The 18,063-nt window shown below is 42.4% G+C and overlaps 1 protein-coding gene across 2 annotated transcripts in view; it reads left to right on the forward strand.

The window, feature by feature from the left end:
* The window catches only part of snx7 (sorting nexin 7), a 69,332-nt gene extending 54,800 nt beyond the window's left edge, over nt 1-14,532 (forward strand). For both annotated transcript variants that reach the window (XM_033638124.2, XM_033638125.2), the window contains exon 9: nt 11,786-14,532. In XM_033638124.2, the coding sequence (XP_033494015.1) occupies nt 11,786-11,866 (81 nt within the window). In that variant the 3' untranslated portion in view covers nt 11,867-14,532. The remainder of the gene's footprint in view (nt 1-11,785) is intronic.
* The last annotated feature ends 3,531 nt before the right edge of the window (nt 14,533-18,063 follow it).

Consider the following 18,063-nt stretch of genomic DNA (forward strand, 5'->3'; position numbering starts at 1 on the left):
ACAACGTGGAGTCTTGCGGGACGAGATTTTACGAGAATTATGGCTCGGAAGCAAAACACCTTTTAATGGAAACACCTGCAAGTCGCAATCGTACTTTGTCGAAACTTTAGAAATATCGCATTTATTTTGCGCAAAACTGTAATTAAATGGAAACGCGACTAGTGTTGGTTGTCAGTCAAATGAGTTGCTACATACATATATATGATAAACAGGAGTTTTCAACCAGATCTCAAGAACTGTAATGTCCTTTGATTCACCGAAACTTGGCTAAATCCTGGACAGCACCATTCATCCAGGTCACTCCTTTTGCCTGATCTCACAGAGCAGAGGGTTCTGGGAGAGAAGGAGAGGAGTCGAGTGCTTTCTGGTGAATAAGGACTGGTGTGACGGTGGGAATGTGAGGTGTTGTCCTGTTCCTGCTGTGGCTTACTGCTCTATGCCGTCAAGAGGCAGCTGCAGAGCGATGCTACCCGTGTTCGGGAGAAGCAACCATACGGCCATCTTGTTGAGGTCGGGATGTGTGGACAGTTACCATGGATCACCAGAACCACCTGGAAACAGGGACAATTAGAAAGCTGCAGCCAACAATGTGAGAAGACTCAAAAAAAGAAGGACTAAATTACAGTGAAATGGAGTTGCACCTTATATAATAACCTGACAATCAATGATTGATTGATTGAATGTAATTCACATGATGTTATGAGTCAGAATAACTGATTGAACCAAAGTTAAACTTGTCAGCCGTGAGCTTCCAAACATGATGAAGCTTGTGCGCCTGACTCCAGCAGTTATTGAAGATGCAGTGATCATCATTCACATACAGGTTTGTGATGAGCTGAGTGCTCTGCCTTCACCATGCATGGCCGAGGCAGAGCCTCGTCAGCGTTGCCATGGTTACCTCATAGCAACAGGGACTCTGCTTGGGGACTGATATAAATATGTAAGGATGTTGCTTACATTTCAGGATTTTTATTTATTTATTTATTTTTTTTTTACTGCCTTCATAGAATTGGTGTAGCTGTTGCAGGGGGAGGTTTGTGTTCCTGGGGTGAAGGTCTCCACAGCTGTGCCAGAATATTTCAGAATGAGCTTTTAGCTGCCAAACAGAAAGAAATCTATCTCCAAATTGTGGATTTGTGAGACAGAAACTCCCCCAGTTCAACTGTTACACAGTGATGGCTGAACCTAAACTCGCAATTGTAGTTTTTGTTAGCTTGTCTCTTACAACCCTGATTCTGAAAAACTTTGGACACTGTAAAAAGTACATAAAAACAGAATGCAATGATTTGCAATTCCTTCTCAGCCTATATTCATGTACAAAGACAAGATATTTGATGTTCAAGCTGAACACCTTTTTTGTAAATATACGCTCATTCTGATTTGATGCCTGTGACACGTTCCAAAAGACTTGTTACAGGAGCATGTTTCCCTCTGTGTTACATCACCTTTGCTTTTAACAATACTCACAAAGTGTTTGGGAACTGAAGACACTAACTGTTCAAGTTTTGAAATTCTTTGCATTCTTGCTTGATATGTGACTTAAGTTGCTCAACAGTGCAGGGTCTCTGTTGTATTTTGTGCTTCATAATGTCCCACACATGTTCAGTGGGAGACAGGTGTGGACTGCAGGCAGGTCAGTGTGGTACCTGCACTCTGTCACTATGGAGACACGCTGTTGGAACACGTGCACGATGTGTATGTGTTTGTGTTTCAAACTTCAACACTGACATGAGAGAAGCGTCAGAGCAGCGCGACCATAAATGAAAGCAACATGCAGTAGAGACTCAGCATTGTGATCAGTTACATGGCTGTTGTGATAAAGAACATTTCCCCGCCATTGTGTCAGAGACTCAGTAAACGGAAAATCTACCTGCATTTCGCACCTGGCGGGTATTAATTTCAGACTCTGTGCTCAAGTGACAGATTGTGTTTCCACATTTTTGTTTGCCCACAACCATGGACACACAGAGTGTAGAGGCATGTCGAGACAGAGAACCACCTTCCTCTCTCTCAAACTCAGATCAAACGGTAAAGCTAAGCAGCGTGCTCTCTCTGCTCATGTAGGAACAATTTAAAACGTATTTAATCTTTCTACAGCATAGACAGCCCGTTCACCAAATGACCATATTTCAGCAGTGAAATATTTCCTTAAAGCAGACGTGCATGGATCCAGCCAAGAGGCACTACATCGATTCTTGAGTCAGATTGAATTCTGCCACATTATTTCCTCTGTGTGTGTGTGTGTGTGTGTGTGTGTGTGTGTGTGTGTGTGTGTGGTGGCACTATGTCCCCATGCCATCTGTATGTGTTTGTACTGATTCTCTGTGTTTACCTGTTCAGCTCCAGTGGAGCCCGGAGGATAGCTGTCGGCTGCTCAGACCTCTGCTCTCCTAATGAACCCTGTAATTAGAGCTGGATTTGTCTGCTAGACCCGTGTGTGTGTGTGTGTGTGTGTGTGTGTGTGTTTGCTGCTGTGTATTTAATTATTAGGTGCATGTATTTCGTGTTAGTGTGTCTGTTTCTGTGTATCATAGAGTACATGCATGTGTTCATTTAAACCAAAGCTTATCTCTGCTCAGTGAAAAGGTTTCTCTCTGCCAGTGTCTTATTGATGTTCCTAAAGCATCAAGGCCAGTTATTTTAACACTTTAAAGGGATAGTGCACCCAAAAATGTAAATTCAGCCATTATCTACTCACCCATATGCCGAGGGAGGCTCAGGTGAAGTTTTAGAGTCCTCACATCACTTGCAGAGATCCAAGGGGAGAGGAGGTAGCAACACAACTCCACCTAATGGAGGCTGACGGCGCCCCAGATTCAAACGTCCAAAAACGTGCACACATGAAGGCGGTGCACAGAGAGGCAGTCAGAGCTACAGGCTACAATGAGGCTAAAAACAGAGTTCAAATGAGGTTTTTCCAAACAACTTTTTATGTCGGGGCTTCAGGACACTTGGATCACTACGGACGAGCAGTATGGAGATATTTTGTGGTTTCAATGATGTGTTTTTGGACGTTTGAATCTGGGGCGCCGTCAGCCGTCAACACCAAAGTGCTGAGATCTCAGATCGTGGCTTAATCACTAAAAACAGGTCCAAAGGGGCAACAAGCCTGTCTGACTGCTAATGTCTCTTATCCAGTTAGGCCTGAGTGTAGCGGTGTCACCATGTCCCAGATCTCAGACAGTAACTCAGTGAGTACAATCTTATTATAGCTGACACAAGCAACAGCTGGAGCTACAAAACTAAATCTTGTCGATTAGAAAAATGCACGTACTATATGCCCCTGAGTACAGAATGAGCTCTCAAGAATATCTAGATGCTTTACAGGAAGAGGAACGAGAGAGATTTTGATATGAAGATACTCAAAAATGTTTGACTATAGATTACATATGAGCAGTCCCTCCATGATTTTGCACAGCTGTTTTTGTGCTTGTGATTGCTGGAAATGCCTGATTTCACAGCATCTTCTCTGAAAAATTACAAAACAATTGCAAAATTTTGATCTTTCTATTTCTCTTCCTTCCGTTAATTTTTTTGTCTCTGCGTCAGCACCAGCCATGGCCAGATGCTGTATGTTTCCAGAGTTTTAGTATGTACGTCCCACTCTTGTGAACACGATATCTTTAGCATGTCTTGATGAAATGTCTTTAAGTTTGTCACAAACGTCCACTTGCACACAACAATGGACTAATTAGACCATGGTGGTCAAAGGTCAAGATCACTGTGACCTTGCATCCGTCGTATTCTTGTGAACTCAGTATCTCAAGAAGCCCCACAAATTTGGTACAAGCGTCCACTTGGATTTGACAATGAACTGATTAGTTTTTGGTGGTCAGAGGTCAAGGTCACTGTGACCTTGTCTCTGTCTTTCTTGTGATCATGATATCCCAAAAACAACTTCTTCAAATTAAGCATAAATGACTAATTAGATTATGGTGGTAAAAGGTCAAGGTCACTGTGACTTTGCATCCACCTCATTCTTGTGAAGTCAGTATCTTATGGAGGCCTTGAGGTGGTTTCCACAAAGTTGGTGCTACTTGGACTCAATAATAACCGGATTAGAATTTGTCACTGTGTGTTTGACTCTGTTACAGGTGCAGCAGGTGTCTCATGATAAACAGAGAGAGTGGGGCAAGGAGGGGCTTAATACACCGCGTGCAGCTCTATAATAAATGTCACTCGTTAATAGTCAGATCTGCGGTACAGTTTCAGTAATTGGACAAAACTAGTCCATAGCCATTGGTAGCTTTGTCACCTTCTACCTATGCCAGTCCTCAATGCCTATGTGCAGTTTCACATAGATTGACCACGTCAGTGAGTAGAAAAACGTGGGACAGACAGAATGACTGACTGACAGAATGACACACTGACAGTTTCCGTGATTATGTACAGCATACCATACCATGACTTAGTCATACCAAACATTAGAAACAACACCAACATTGGTCCACAGGGGGAGCCACAGCGATCGGTCGCATTTTAGCCATTTTGAAGCATTTTTCTGTTGTTATAGCGCCACCCAGTTGCCAATTAGAGTTAAATTTCTCCAGTCACCTTGAGGCGTCCTGTTCTACATATCTACCAAGTTTAGTAAAAATCCATATGGCGGTTAGGCCTAGATAAGAAATGAGCTCTCTAGCGCCCCCATTTTGTTTGATGGGCTCAATAATGGAGGGGTCCCCTCAGATTATGTGTGGTCATATGCCTACAAAGTTGCGTGGTGATGGGTGAAACCCTTGAGATGTTATACACCTTTATGTGATGAGCCACGCCCTCCGCAATATTCATTGCCTTATAGAAGCTCAGTTTTAGTAAGTTTTCCAACTTTTGCCAAGAGGGAACTTTAGATATTGGTCCCTAGATTATGTTCACCCAGTTTCATGCAGATCGCTCAAACTTCCTAGGAAGAGATCCATTTGAAGTGTTTTTCAAAAAATTCAAAATGGCGGAAAATCTATATAAGTGGAAGCTATGGGTTCTTGAGGCAAATGTGTTCCTCATGAGGAGAGGCATCTCTGTGCAAAGCTTCATGTCTCTACCACATACGGGGCATGAGATATGCCCATTCAAAGTTTGCCATTTCAATGGGTTGCTATAGCGCCCCCCTTTGGCCAATTGATGTAATATTGCTTCATTGGCATCCTCCCATGACCCTCTACCACTGTGCCAAATTTCACATGGATTGACCAAGTCAGTGAGGAGAAAAACGAGGAACACACACACAGAGAGTTTTCGTCATTATAGAGTAAGATAGCAAGGTCACACAGAATTCACAGGGATTGGCTGAAATTGCATCAATTGTAGCAATGGTGACATCACAACATAGAGGGACTGTATACCGAACAACAGAACAATGAATGCAGGGACACAGTAGGTGAAAAGTGTACTTCACTGTATCTTGAGCGCTTGGTTGTCCAGAGAGCTGATAGAGATCCAGAGTCGGCCCCGTCAGGAGCTTCAGTACACCATCAGGCCTATTTCTGAGTGTAAACTGGAAATGAATTAATCCTGTTTCTCCGAGCACTCTCTGTAGTTGTCACTTTAATGTGCTGTTGTACAATTTGCGTGTCTCTTGGCTTTCTCTGTACTCGTCCTTAAAAAAGGCTGTGCTTAGTCAACTGTTCAGTCTGGGCTCACTGGACAGATTTAGTGCTCTGCTGAAACATCTGAATCTGCTTTGTTAGAAACACTGAGTGCTATATCTTCCTGATCAAGCTGAAAGCATGGCTTCTGCTGCAAAGACAAGAACTGCTACTCATTCACTTTGAGGAGATGAACACATTCAGCCATTTAAAACATTATTTCTACTAAAATAAAATCTACCATAAGTACACTGAGAGCTGAAGCTGAGAGCAATCAGTGTGATGTGTTCAGTAACAGTGCTGATGAGCCATTATGCCGGTGTCGTCAGATGTACAGAAGTTAGTTTGTCAGACAGCGCTGCCTGTATTTATTTACAGTGTACAGTAAGTGTTGATGATGTTATTGTGTTTTATTCTGTAAAGTTTGTCTTAAGACACTTCTGTTTTGCAAACTTTGTGAATTAAAAAGTTGTCATGAAACATTCACTGAGCACTGTTTAACCCCGTCAGTGGTGCCTCAGGCAGCTGTGCCTCTGGGAATTGTCAGGGCAAGAAGGTGGGAAACTGGGGAGGGATCATGTCCGCTGCCAGTAATTCCTACTGTTAGGTTGAAGGGCAGTGGGATCTGGACTCTTCTTTAGGGGTGTAAATCACTAGTTTTATCATGCTTATATTTGATATTTGCTGATATGGCAAAGTCTGCCACGATACAGTTTCAACTGGCTTCTATTCAGGGGCCTGCAAATGATATGAGATGATAACAGTAAATATCCTTATTGTCTTTTTCTTGGCTGCTTACCATTGTCTGCCTGGCATGAGGCCACCTGTTTGCATGTTTAGGAAGGAGGCTTGCCTGAACTGAAACGGTCATGTGTGCAGGAGCTCATTTTCACTGAGGGCTGCTGCGCAGTATAAATGTGCACGCATGGCTATGTATGTACGCTTAGGCCAGCTGCCAGCTGCAGGCCACTGTTCAAGACCAACAAACAACAGAACTGGTTGTTTTCTAGCAAGACATCAGTGGAATTTCCAGCGTGAATTGTGCCACCAGATCCGGATGGTTTTTAGCGAGACATTTGCAGCATTTCCAAAAACTGATGTTGTTTTGGCAAACATTGGTGGAATTTCTAGCTGCCATTGTGCCACCTAATCCGGATGGTTTTTAGTAGAGCTGGGTTGAAAAAATCGATTTAATTGATTTGAATCGATTTTCCTTTAAATGGCACAAAATCGATTTATTAATTAAAAAATCAATCTTTTACTATAGCTATTTTCCTCCGTGGACGTGTTGTACAGCCGGTAGCAGACTGCAGCAGCAGCAGTACTATCAACCCAGGTAGTCTCGCGAGATCAGCATTTAGCACCTGAGGTCATGGCGAGAGATCTCGCGAGACGGCCGGACACTGAATGAAGACAGAGCAGCAAACAATGGTGGGAGCGCGTCCACTGAAGGCATGGGTCTACGGTGCGAGTATTTTCACTCGCATTTTCCCCTAAAAATGTAACGCTAATAATGTACGAATGTTTATTAAATGCACATTAGTTTCACAGAAAAGATTAAGAAATACCACTAAGCATCAGCACACTGCTAACTGTAGCCTCAGTTTGTGCCTCATACAGATCTGCTGGTAAAGTTAACTTAGTGTTAGCAAGCGTGATAAAAGACGGCAGAGAGGCGACGTTGTGCAAATAAAGCAAAGATTTATTAATTCTCTGTAGCAGTAAACACATGGGCCGATATCAAATGTGTTACCTAACTATGCTAAAGCTTTACAAGCTATTCAGGGCTGCCGCCGACAACGTTAACATGACAAACAGCAAGGCTAACGTTATGGCTAACAAGCTCACGTACTGACGCTCCTCAGACACTCAGACACACACACACACACACACACACACACACACACACCCATACCGGACAGCCTCTCAGTCCTTAGCCGCTAACGTTAGCTCATGTACAACACAGGAGGTACCACACAGAAACTTTTACAAAGGGTCATAATGTGCTTCTAGTGACTGTCAAATCACCAGCGAAGTTGTTTACACTGCGGACACGGAGAGCAGCTGCCTGCTGTCATGGGACAAAGATCCTCTGAGAAGAATGACGGTTCACTCTGCTCTGCTGCCAGGAACAAACTGGGAGGCAAAGATCCTCTCTGAGGAAGAGGGTTCACTTTGCTGCAGGGTTCACCTATGTATATTGTTTCTCTTCTGATACAGTCTATGTGTGCATCACAACCACTGTAGTGTGTTGCACAAAAGCTTTATAAGACGGTTACAGGCAGCAAACTTGTGGATGTCCTTTGTTTACATTTTTTGTAGCCACTTCATTTACATTGTCTGCCTTGTGATTAGATTTAATTTAAAATATTTATTTTGTATGTGTCAGGTAATGTTAAATAAAAGTACATGATGACTAATGTACTGCTTTGGGGTCAATTCTTAATGTAAACAGTATTTTTAATAGTAATGCACCAGGTCAGAGGGTTCCTTGTTAAATATACTTCGTTAGTTCTCAGAAAATATCTTAATATCCACGCAAATTTTGTATCATAATTGAAATATACTTGACTGAATCGATATTGAACTGAATTGAATTGAATCGAATCGTGAATTGAATCAAACTGAGTCCTTGAAAATCAATCAAATCGATCTGGAAAATCTGAATCGATACCCAGCCCTAGTTTTTAGCGAGAAATCTGCACCATTTCCAGCAGACTTTGTGCCACCAAAACCAGATGTTCCTGAGCAAGACATTGGCGGCAATTCCAGCGGTGTTTGTGCCACTAAAATTGTGTGCTTTTTTGCGAGACATCAGTAGCATTCGCAGTGGCAATTGTGCCACCAAAACTGGATTTTAGTCGTGAGAAATCTGCGGCATTTCCAGCGATGTTTGTGCCACCAAACCTAGATGTTTCTATCGAGAAATTGGCAGCATTTCCAGCAGTTATTGTGCCACCAAAACCAGATGTTCCTTAGCAAGGCATCGGCAGCATTTCCAGTGGCCATTGTGCCACCAAAGACGGATGTTTTTTTGCAAGAAATTTGCAGCATTTCCAGCCATAATTGTGCTAACTAAAGATGGTCTTTCCAACAAACATTTATTGGCACAATTTGGGTGAGGAGCTACAGGAAACTGCTCAGATGTACTTACGTCAATGTTTCCATTAGTCCAAAGAATGTGTGCTACCTCGACACAATTTGTCTCTGCATTGCATGCGCCAAGATTTCTAATATTTCCTTTTTAATGGTGATGGACATCCAAGTTGTCTGTGTGCTTCATGTCTGTTCACATCCTCTGGGCAACTCTTAACTTTACATCAGCTCGTCATTCGCTCCATCATTAGCTGCTATGAAAGGACAACCTGATGGATATGCCCCTGCAGTGAAATTTTTATGGATCAAAAAAGCAGCTCCAAAACTGTAGTAGGAAATATCTGGTCTTTCTCAGCCTGTCCAGGTTCTTCAGTAGCTCCTGGTCCAGCAAAACTCTCCCTTACTTTAGCATTAGCTGCCCCATGATCTGACCCTTGCACTTTGACCTGCCGTGATGACGTTGTCACCAGGCCCTCTTGACGTTAGTAGACATTTATTATCAGCAAGGAGACATAATATTTGAGAGAATAAGAGCAGGGAGATGTTTTATTTTTGTTTGATGTGATATGTTTTGTTATATTCTTGGAAAGTCAGTATAAGGTGTGAAGTTAGTCTTTATATTTTGGCAGCATGAGCTCTAGGCTTAGCATTAGCTTCCTTCTGTCTCGACTCTCCTTTTCACTGGACTCTTTGGCTCCTCCAGTTGTACCTTAACTTGACCGATGACATTTCTGCCTCCTGAACTCATTTCTTTGACCAGCCTGCGCCGCCACAGTGCTACCAAGGTGCTGCAGGTGCTCGTGAAAGAAATTGGCTGTTAAATGGAGAGCTGACGGGCCGAGGCTCTGACTTACTGCCGCCTCTAAACAAACGGCTATTACCTTGGAAAAACTGACTGTGCTTTATTGATGTGTGCTGACAAAGTGGAACCCAAGTTCATAGATTGGCTTTGGAGTGTGTCCGTGTCTGTTGGTGTGTGCTTGCCATTTTCACTTTCTGGTTGCATGGCTTCCTGCCTCTGCTATCTAGATAACTGCTTTTATGCCATAAAAGTGTGATTCGCTTTGTCAAGTCCTCTTTGCTGTGTGTGCATGTGTATGTGTGCACATTCACACACATACACATGCACACACAGAGCCACAATGGGACTCTGTCAGTGCCTCTGTCGCTGCAATAATGTGCCTGCGCTGATGAGATGGCAAGGGAGTTAGAGAAAGGAAGAAGAAAGAGGCAGATGAAAGCAGAGAGAGGAGAGGAGTGCTGGGGTAAACATTTGGGACAGCTCTTCAGACACTGACACACCACTGTTTCATCTCTGCTGAGGCCCATGGTGTTAAAGTGCAGCAGCAGTAAAGGTTATAATTATGAAGCAGATAATGACCATGATGATTTAACCTACACTTCACCTCCTTTCAGCACTTACACGTTAACCTACACTTCACCTCCTTTCATCATTTGCACTTTAACCTACACTTCACCTCCTTTCAGCACTTACACATTAACCTACACTTCACCTCCTTTCATCACTTACACTTTAACCTACACTTCACCTCCTTTCATCACTCACACTTGTACCAACACTTCACCTCCTTTCAACACCTACACTTTAACCTACACTTCACCTCCTTTCATCATTTGCACTTTAACCTACACTTCACCTCCTTTCAGCACTTACACGTTAACCTACACTTCACCTCCTTTCATCACTTACACGTTAACCTACACTTCACCTCCTTTCATCACTCACACTTGTACCAACACTTCACCTCCTTTCAACACCTACACTTTAACCTACACTTGATCTCCTTTCAGCACTTACACGTTAACCTACACTTCATCTCCTTTCATCATTACACTTTAACCTACACTTCACCTCCTTTCATCATTCACACTTTTACCAACATTTTACCTCCTTTCAGTACCTACACTTTAACCTACACTTCACCTCCTTTCATCACTTACACTTTTACCAACACTTCACTTCCTTTCAGTACCTACACTTTAACCTACACTTCACCTCCTTTCATCATTACACTTTAACCTACACTTCACCTCCTTTCAGCACTTACACTTTAACCTACACTTCACCTCCTTTCATCACTCACACTTTTACCAACACTTCACCTCCTTTCATCGTTACACTTTAACCTACACTTCACCTCCTTTCATCATTACATGTTAACCTACACTTCACCTCCTTTCAACATTATATGTTAACCTACACTTCACCTCCTGTCATCATTACACTTTAACCTACACTTCAACTCCTTTCAACATTACATGTTAACCTACACTTCACCTCCTGTCATCATTACACTTTAACCTACACTTCACCTCCTTTCAACATTACATGTTAACCTACACTTCACCTCCTGTCATCATTACACTTTAACCTACACTTCAACTCCTTTCAACATTATATGTTAACCTACACTTCACCTCCTGTCATCATTACACTTTAACCTACACTTCACCTCCTTTCAACATTACATGTTAACCTACACTTCACCTCCTGTCATCATTACACTTTAACCTACACTTCAACTCCTTTCAGCACTTGCACTTTAACCTACACTTCAACTCCTTTCAACATCTACACTTTAACCTTCACTTCATCTCCTTTCATCACTCACACTTAAACCTACACTTCACCTCCTTTCATTATTACACTTTATCAACACCTCACCTCCTTTCATTACTAACAATATCAATCTAAGAGTAGCACCCAGCACCTGACCTGGTGTTTTCCAGGTGGCTAAAGACGCAGTGTGTGTACGGCCCCTGAAGCAGCGCAGCGCCGGACTTCACGTGTGCTTCTGCCGTCATTTCATTCATCTCAGATTTAGTGTAGCACGTGCAACATATAGACTGATGTCTTACTGTAGATTAATTAACAGACAGACTAACTAACAGAGGAGCAGCTCTGTGTCTCTGAGTGTTGCTGGAGAATTTGTGAGTGAGTGAGTGGAGCTGTGCGGAGAGTGTGAGACAGCAGAGATGATGCTGCTATGTGTTATGTAACACATATTGTTAAATTGTATTATCTACATCTAAACCACCAAAACCTCTGTGATGCGATGATAATGATGGTGCATCTTCTCTTTCAGTGCCTGGCTGTGTGGGAGTCGTTCCTCCTGTCTCAGAGAGCGGAGCCCAGCGGGCAGAAAGACGGGGACGACGCCTCTTAGAGTGCGGAGATGATGGGAACGTCTTTACGGCTCACTCTCTGTCGTCTCTCCGACACATCCAAAGATAGACTTTGAACCAATGTCCACTTATGCAAACATGCGTCATGTATGAAACAAACATGCTCTGCCTCTCTGTCTGTCTGTCTCTCTTTCTTTCTGTCTGGCCAAAGACGTTAATCCCAGTCCAGCATTCCAGTGACGATGATGATGCGTCACTCAAACCAACACTGTGATCCAAAATATCCAGGTTTGTTTACACTCCTCCGTGTGCATTGCCAAAAGTTAAAGAAGAGTCCAGGCTCTTGTGTCTTCACTATGCTGCTTTGTTAAGCATCATTTTTCATACATACAGTTACTGTCGTCCATGTAGACGATATGAGACCCTCAAATATTTCCCTCCATTGTGGCCGGAGAACAGCTGCGTCCCATTTCAGGGCACGCCTCATTGGAGGGATGCTGATCCCTAACGTGGTGTCATCATAAGTTCTCTCCCCTCTCCACACGGAAACCAAAACTAATGATGCATTCAGGTGGCCCTCTTGAGTGGGAATTTTCCAACTTTACCATCAGGAAGTACTTTACTGAGTGGTAAACTGTCATGGAAGTTCCTCAGTACAGGAGTCTAAAAGTAGTGTGACAGATTGTGCTCATTCGAAACCAGAGATGGAGGAATCATAGAAATCAAGCTGTTTGCTGCCTTTTAAAAATGCTGCTGACTTACTGTAACCTCACCAGGACACCATTATGAAGTGCTGTTAGCCCGACACTAAAGCTCCGTTTCCACCAACCACATTTGCTATGGTACCTTTTGAACCAAAACCCTTCAGACATGGTACCTAGACCCTCAGTGTGTTCAGACAGTCCTCTTAAATGTGGGCGGGGTTGTTGTCACTCACTGCTCCGTCCAGCACTCGCTGTATTTCCTCATCAGCGGTGACACAGATGGAAGTCTGCACCTGGTTTATCGTCCACAGAACGAGGCTGCACGCCCACATTTTCACAACAAAATAGAACAGGCTGCAGTGAGAGTCTCTCTCCATGGGATATTTAAAAATAGCAGCTTTGTGCATTTAGTCCTTCTCAGGCAAGCTCAGGGGTTTAGTGTTGCTGTAGCCCACAGGAAGTGAGGATTAGAATATATGACCTTCACATAATCCGCTCCAAATTAATCTATATTTTTAAAGTCATTACTAAAAGTGTGTGTCATATAAAAACTAAAGTGATGCTCAAAGTTGTCACAGTGAAATTTAAGGTGTGCTGATGGATTCACGTCATCAACTCATGCATTGAGTAACATTACAAGTTAACGTTCCACCTTAAAAGTTGCCGGCAGTCGGCCCAGTGAATGAAGTTATTTTTTTCTCTTTCATTTTATAGTTGTAGTTTACTGATGTATGAACAGAGGTTACATAAAACCAGAGTGAGCGTCCTCTACTGACCAATCAGACTGCAGGGTTTCTAGCTCCACCTTTTAGTACCAGATCTGTGTGCTAGGTACCCCAACAGAGGGGGGACCAAACATGGGGACGCTAAGGAACGCTTCTGTTGCTACCATCCACAACTTTTCACTGTGGGAACGGACAACTGAACTGAACTGAACTGAACTGAACTAGACTGGACTGCGTGGTGGAAACAGGGCTTTGTGAGGCAGCACAGGAACCTATGTGAATGAAAAGAACATCAATTCCACAGTGAAGCTGAGGATTAAGCCGCTTGGGTCGAGTTCAAACTCATTAGTTCTTATTCGATTTTCTTGAAAAATGAACAGTGCTAACGTATTCATTCTTAAGATTCAGAATTCAAAAGGTGACACCCCTGAACTGGGACACAGCTACAGATACTGGTACTTCAGCACTAATGTCAGGAACCATGTGACAGACTTTAATCTTTTAAAACACTACAGTGGTGTCGGAGCATTTTAGCCATGACCACAGTTTTTTCCCCCAAATCTTAACCAAACTACTTTCATTGAGTTTAGTGACGTGGTTCGAAGATACTGGTCCGTGTATTGAGTGTGAATGTGAACAGGAGAAGCAGTCATTGAATAATGTGACACAGTGACTGTCTCAGATATTGTGTAGTCAGATCCTGGTACATTCAGTTCTCAAACTCTCTTAATATAAATAACAATAATTATGCACACCTTTGACTGAAAGCAGGTTCAGGTCTTGTGTCTATCATGTATGTTCTTATTAACTCACTGACTGAATCAGCCCGTGCTGATTTCTGTACACTGAAAATAAAAATTTTAACATTTCATTACAAAAAAGCTCAAGAAATAAATCAAACCTCACAAACAGATGACATCCATCTGAAGTCTGAGTTTTCCTCCCAGGCTAACACGTCAGATCACAGTGGTATTAAAGACACACAGCACTGTTCATCTCCTGTTCACCTTTAAGCAGAGAAGCCTTAAATATTTTTATGAAATTCTCTGAAGAATATTTGGTTGTTTGTGCCGATAGAGATTTCACGTTTACATGTGTGATGATTCAGAATCTGCAGTGTCTTTCTAACAGAGCGCTTTAATCATCCTTTTATACTGATAGAATCTTTTTTCTCTTTTTTTGCTTTTATCATTATTGAGTATGTAAAAAAAAAAAATCTGAATGAAATTGATTTTGAGATGTTGAGATAATAATAAAGACGAGACCTCACATTATAAAGTGTTGTGACTTCTGTTTGGAGACTGTGAAGTACAGCTGTCGAGTTAACACGTTATTCCTGACGCACCCTTGGGCCCCGATCACACACAGAGGGTCCTGCAGGGTCCAAACCAAGAGGTACTTTTTGAAATGCCTACTGCACAATTTTATTGTTGCCAAGCAACCATGCCATCAACTCTTTACCCTGACCTTCCTGTGTGATCAATCTACAGTTTATTATTATCAAATTTTTTATTTTAGTTATTTCACAGTAATCAGTGTGTAGCTGCTGCCATGTTGAGGCAGAGGGTGCTGTCTGTAGCTCTGGTTGAGGGTGAGAGGCTGTCAGCAGATAAACAGAGATCTGTGTGGGTACATGAGACCCTAAAAAAGAGGCTGGATCATGGGGAGTACCACCAGTTGGTCCAGGAGCTTCTCCTCCATCATGGACGTTTACAGGCAGATTTTAGGATGACTCAGGGGCAGTTTGACAACCTGCTGTCTATCATCAGGCCGTATAGCTCTGGGTATCCAGCAACCGCTACCACCAGTTTCTCCTCCATTGTTTACCAACTGTAAACTTGTTGTCGTGACCACCACAGAAGCCCCGCCTCTCAAATCATCTGATTGGACAATGGGAACAAAGCGGAGATGACATGGGGCACTTTTCCCCTCAAGTTGAAGTTTTTCTAACTCGAGGAGTTCAAAGCGCTCCGACAAAAACACCAGGTGCCTAGAGCGCAGGAACATGAGGCACGAAAACAGCGAGCAAAAAGCTTCATTCTCATTAAAAACTATTACAAAAAGTCGCTCTTCAGCTGATAAAAAGCGACTTCCTGCTGCCGCAGTGATGGAAAATGAGACATGACTGCACTTTTGAACACCTCCTTGCACATTAAAAAACTCTCAGATGGCTCAAGTTTAAAATAATGTGCACCTTGTCTCAAACTGAACTGAAATTTCACTGAAGCACTTTAAGCTACCACCTCCGAGCTGAGCACACAGGAGCAGCTAATCAGACTGATGTCAGCAGGCAACCACATCACCAAAGCCGGCAAATCACTGTTTTGAAGTGTGAGAATTGCTACAGACGTGGACGAAACAGATCCAAAGATGTCCAAAGATGTTAACTACAGCGCTGCTAAACTGGTGGAAACTGACTGCAGACCTGCACTGCAAGTCCTGTGTTTGATTTATCCTGGCAGAAAAAACAGGTTCACTGCTAGGCTAATTTATTCTATTTAAAATGCCATAGGCTTGTGCTAATAACGTTAGCATGTTGTATTTGTTTGGAAAACATGTTTAGTATCAGACAGTTGTTTTGTCAGTGAACCTTGTGAGTTGTAATGGAGCTGAATTATGTGCCGTTACCTTTGTTACATGTTGTTCTTGAATTCATGAGTAGAGGAAAACTCTGCTAGCTGCTAGGCTAATTTATACAATGTAAAATGCCATAGGCTTGTGCTAATAACTAGTGATGGCCAAATGAAGCCTCATGAAGTATTTTCTTTATTTTATGAGCCCACTAGATGGCGCTTTTTGTCCAAGAAAAGGTTGAAAGCACACTGAATTGCCATTCTTTGAGCCTCTCTCTTTAAACCATGAGCGCCATCTAGTGGGCTCAGAAAATAAAGACAATGCTTCATGAGGCTTCATTTGGCCATCACTACTAATAACGTTAGCATGTTGTATTTGTGGGGGAAATGTGTCCAGATAAAGGCAAGTGTTTGTGAATGCTGCAAGTTATAGTGAAGTTGATTTGTGTACTTGTGTTTGAAATTGTCTCTATTAAGCCATGTTTAATGTGTGTTCAATGTGTGTTTAACGTGTAATTAATGTGCGTTTTAGGTGACCAGTCATATTTCCTACTGTGGCAGGGAGCAATAGTTTCATGCATACAGGACCTGATATGAACCAGCGGAAGCAAGTAAACTTGAACTCCTGGAAAGTGCAACTGCTGCCACATTAACCAGAGGTTGTTGGACAGTATGTAGTCAAAGTTATATCAGAGTAACTGCACTTTTTCAACTGAAATAATATGATCCTTTCAAACAACACTGTATTCCACTGAATAAGCACTTTGAAGTAAGTCATGGTTTCAGATCACACTGTTGTAGCAGTGCAGCACTGATCTGAAATAAATAAATCTCAGGCTGCTCTCAGCCCTAGAGTGGTCTCCTCTGGTCTGAATCAGGGACTCATGTTGTTCCAAAGTTGTATAATTGCCTAGAGTTGGTTCGTGTTCTCACGGCAGCATTTACAAGAGGACCAGATCAAATGCCTTGTGTGAGAAAGCTGCTCTTGATTGGTCAGAATTTCCATGTGGGAAAAATCCAGGAAGTAAAGCAAACGTTGAAGAAGAGTACACTTGCAAGATAAATGTGACACTTTCTAATGTCACAATGGAGGGACAACTACGCAGGTTGATTTTAGCGCTGCTCATCGTGGACTATATTGCTGTCATAGTTCATTCATAGACCACCTCTTCAAGAAGGTCTTGGTCCAGTTGTTTTGGTGCACACCTGAGTGCGATTGCTGTGTTCACACCTGGCCAAAGGAACCACACTGAGGGGGCAAAACTACTTAAATTAAAATGAACTGAACCAAACAGGGCAGGGGTGGAAGCACCCTAAAAGTCAAGATAAAAAAGACAAATGTCTTTGCATTCCTTTGATTCCTATTCACTCTGGTTAGATTCACTTGATCTCATTAATATGGACTTCAGAACAGTTTTAAACTGCAAAATAATTGAATGTTAGAAATGCAATTAACCATTGAAAATCAGTGATTAACAGCGATTTAAAAAATTCATCATCCGGCCGCCCCACTGTAAGGGCATTAAAGGCAGCAGATGTGATGTGTGTGTTGTTAAATGTTTCTCCCAGTGACTCAGACTCAGTTACTCACACATATCAGTTTGAAGAAATAGCTTAACGCAGGTTGTTTATTCACAGTGTCAAAGTGTCTCACAAAGTTCTGCTCCTGGCGGGGCCTCATCCTGAATGCTGCTGCTCCATTCAACATCTTGCCTGTCATTCTTCCTCTCTGGTGACAGCATGTCGATTGAAACGTCTTTTAAAGAAATGCTTTTGGAGTATATGAAATGATTATCACTCTGGTGCCAAACTGAAGTCTCGCTTGTCTTTAAAAAGGTTTAAGATGCTGAAAAAAATGGCACTGCTGGAATTTTGCTTCACACACAAACTTAGTTTATGCTGATCAGTTTTCTGATACAGAGCAGTCGCTCCTCATGATGAAGAGCAGTTCAAGGAAACATTTCTCATTGTTTCCTCACATTTCCATTTATCTCAGTGTTCATAAACTTTCAGCCTGTTTCTACAGTCAATGCAGGGTTTGAAAGTATTTCAAAATACTGCTGGCACAAAAAAAAAGCGTTGCTACAAGAGCTGAGAAATACGTTTAATTTAACATCCAACCTAGTCACCAGAAAAATGTTGGCATTTAAAGTTTCTGCAAACCATGGATACATTAGAGTGCTGTGACGTTAACGTGTGGTTAGGCGCAGAACCACGTGATTGTTGTTGGGAAAAG

This window comes from Epinephelus lanceolatus, chromosome 20 (assembly GCF_041903045.1).
Source record: "Epinephelus lanceolatus isolate andai-2023 chromosome 20, ASM4190304v1, whole genome shotgun sequence".
Taxonomy (NCBI): Eukaryota; Metazoa; Chordata; class Actinopteri; order Perciformes; family Serranidae; genus Epinephelus; species Epinephelus lanceolatus.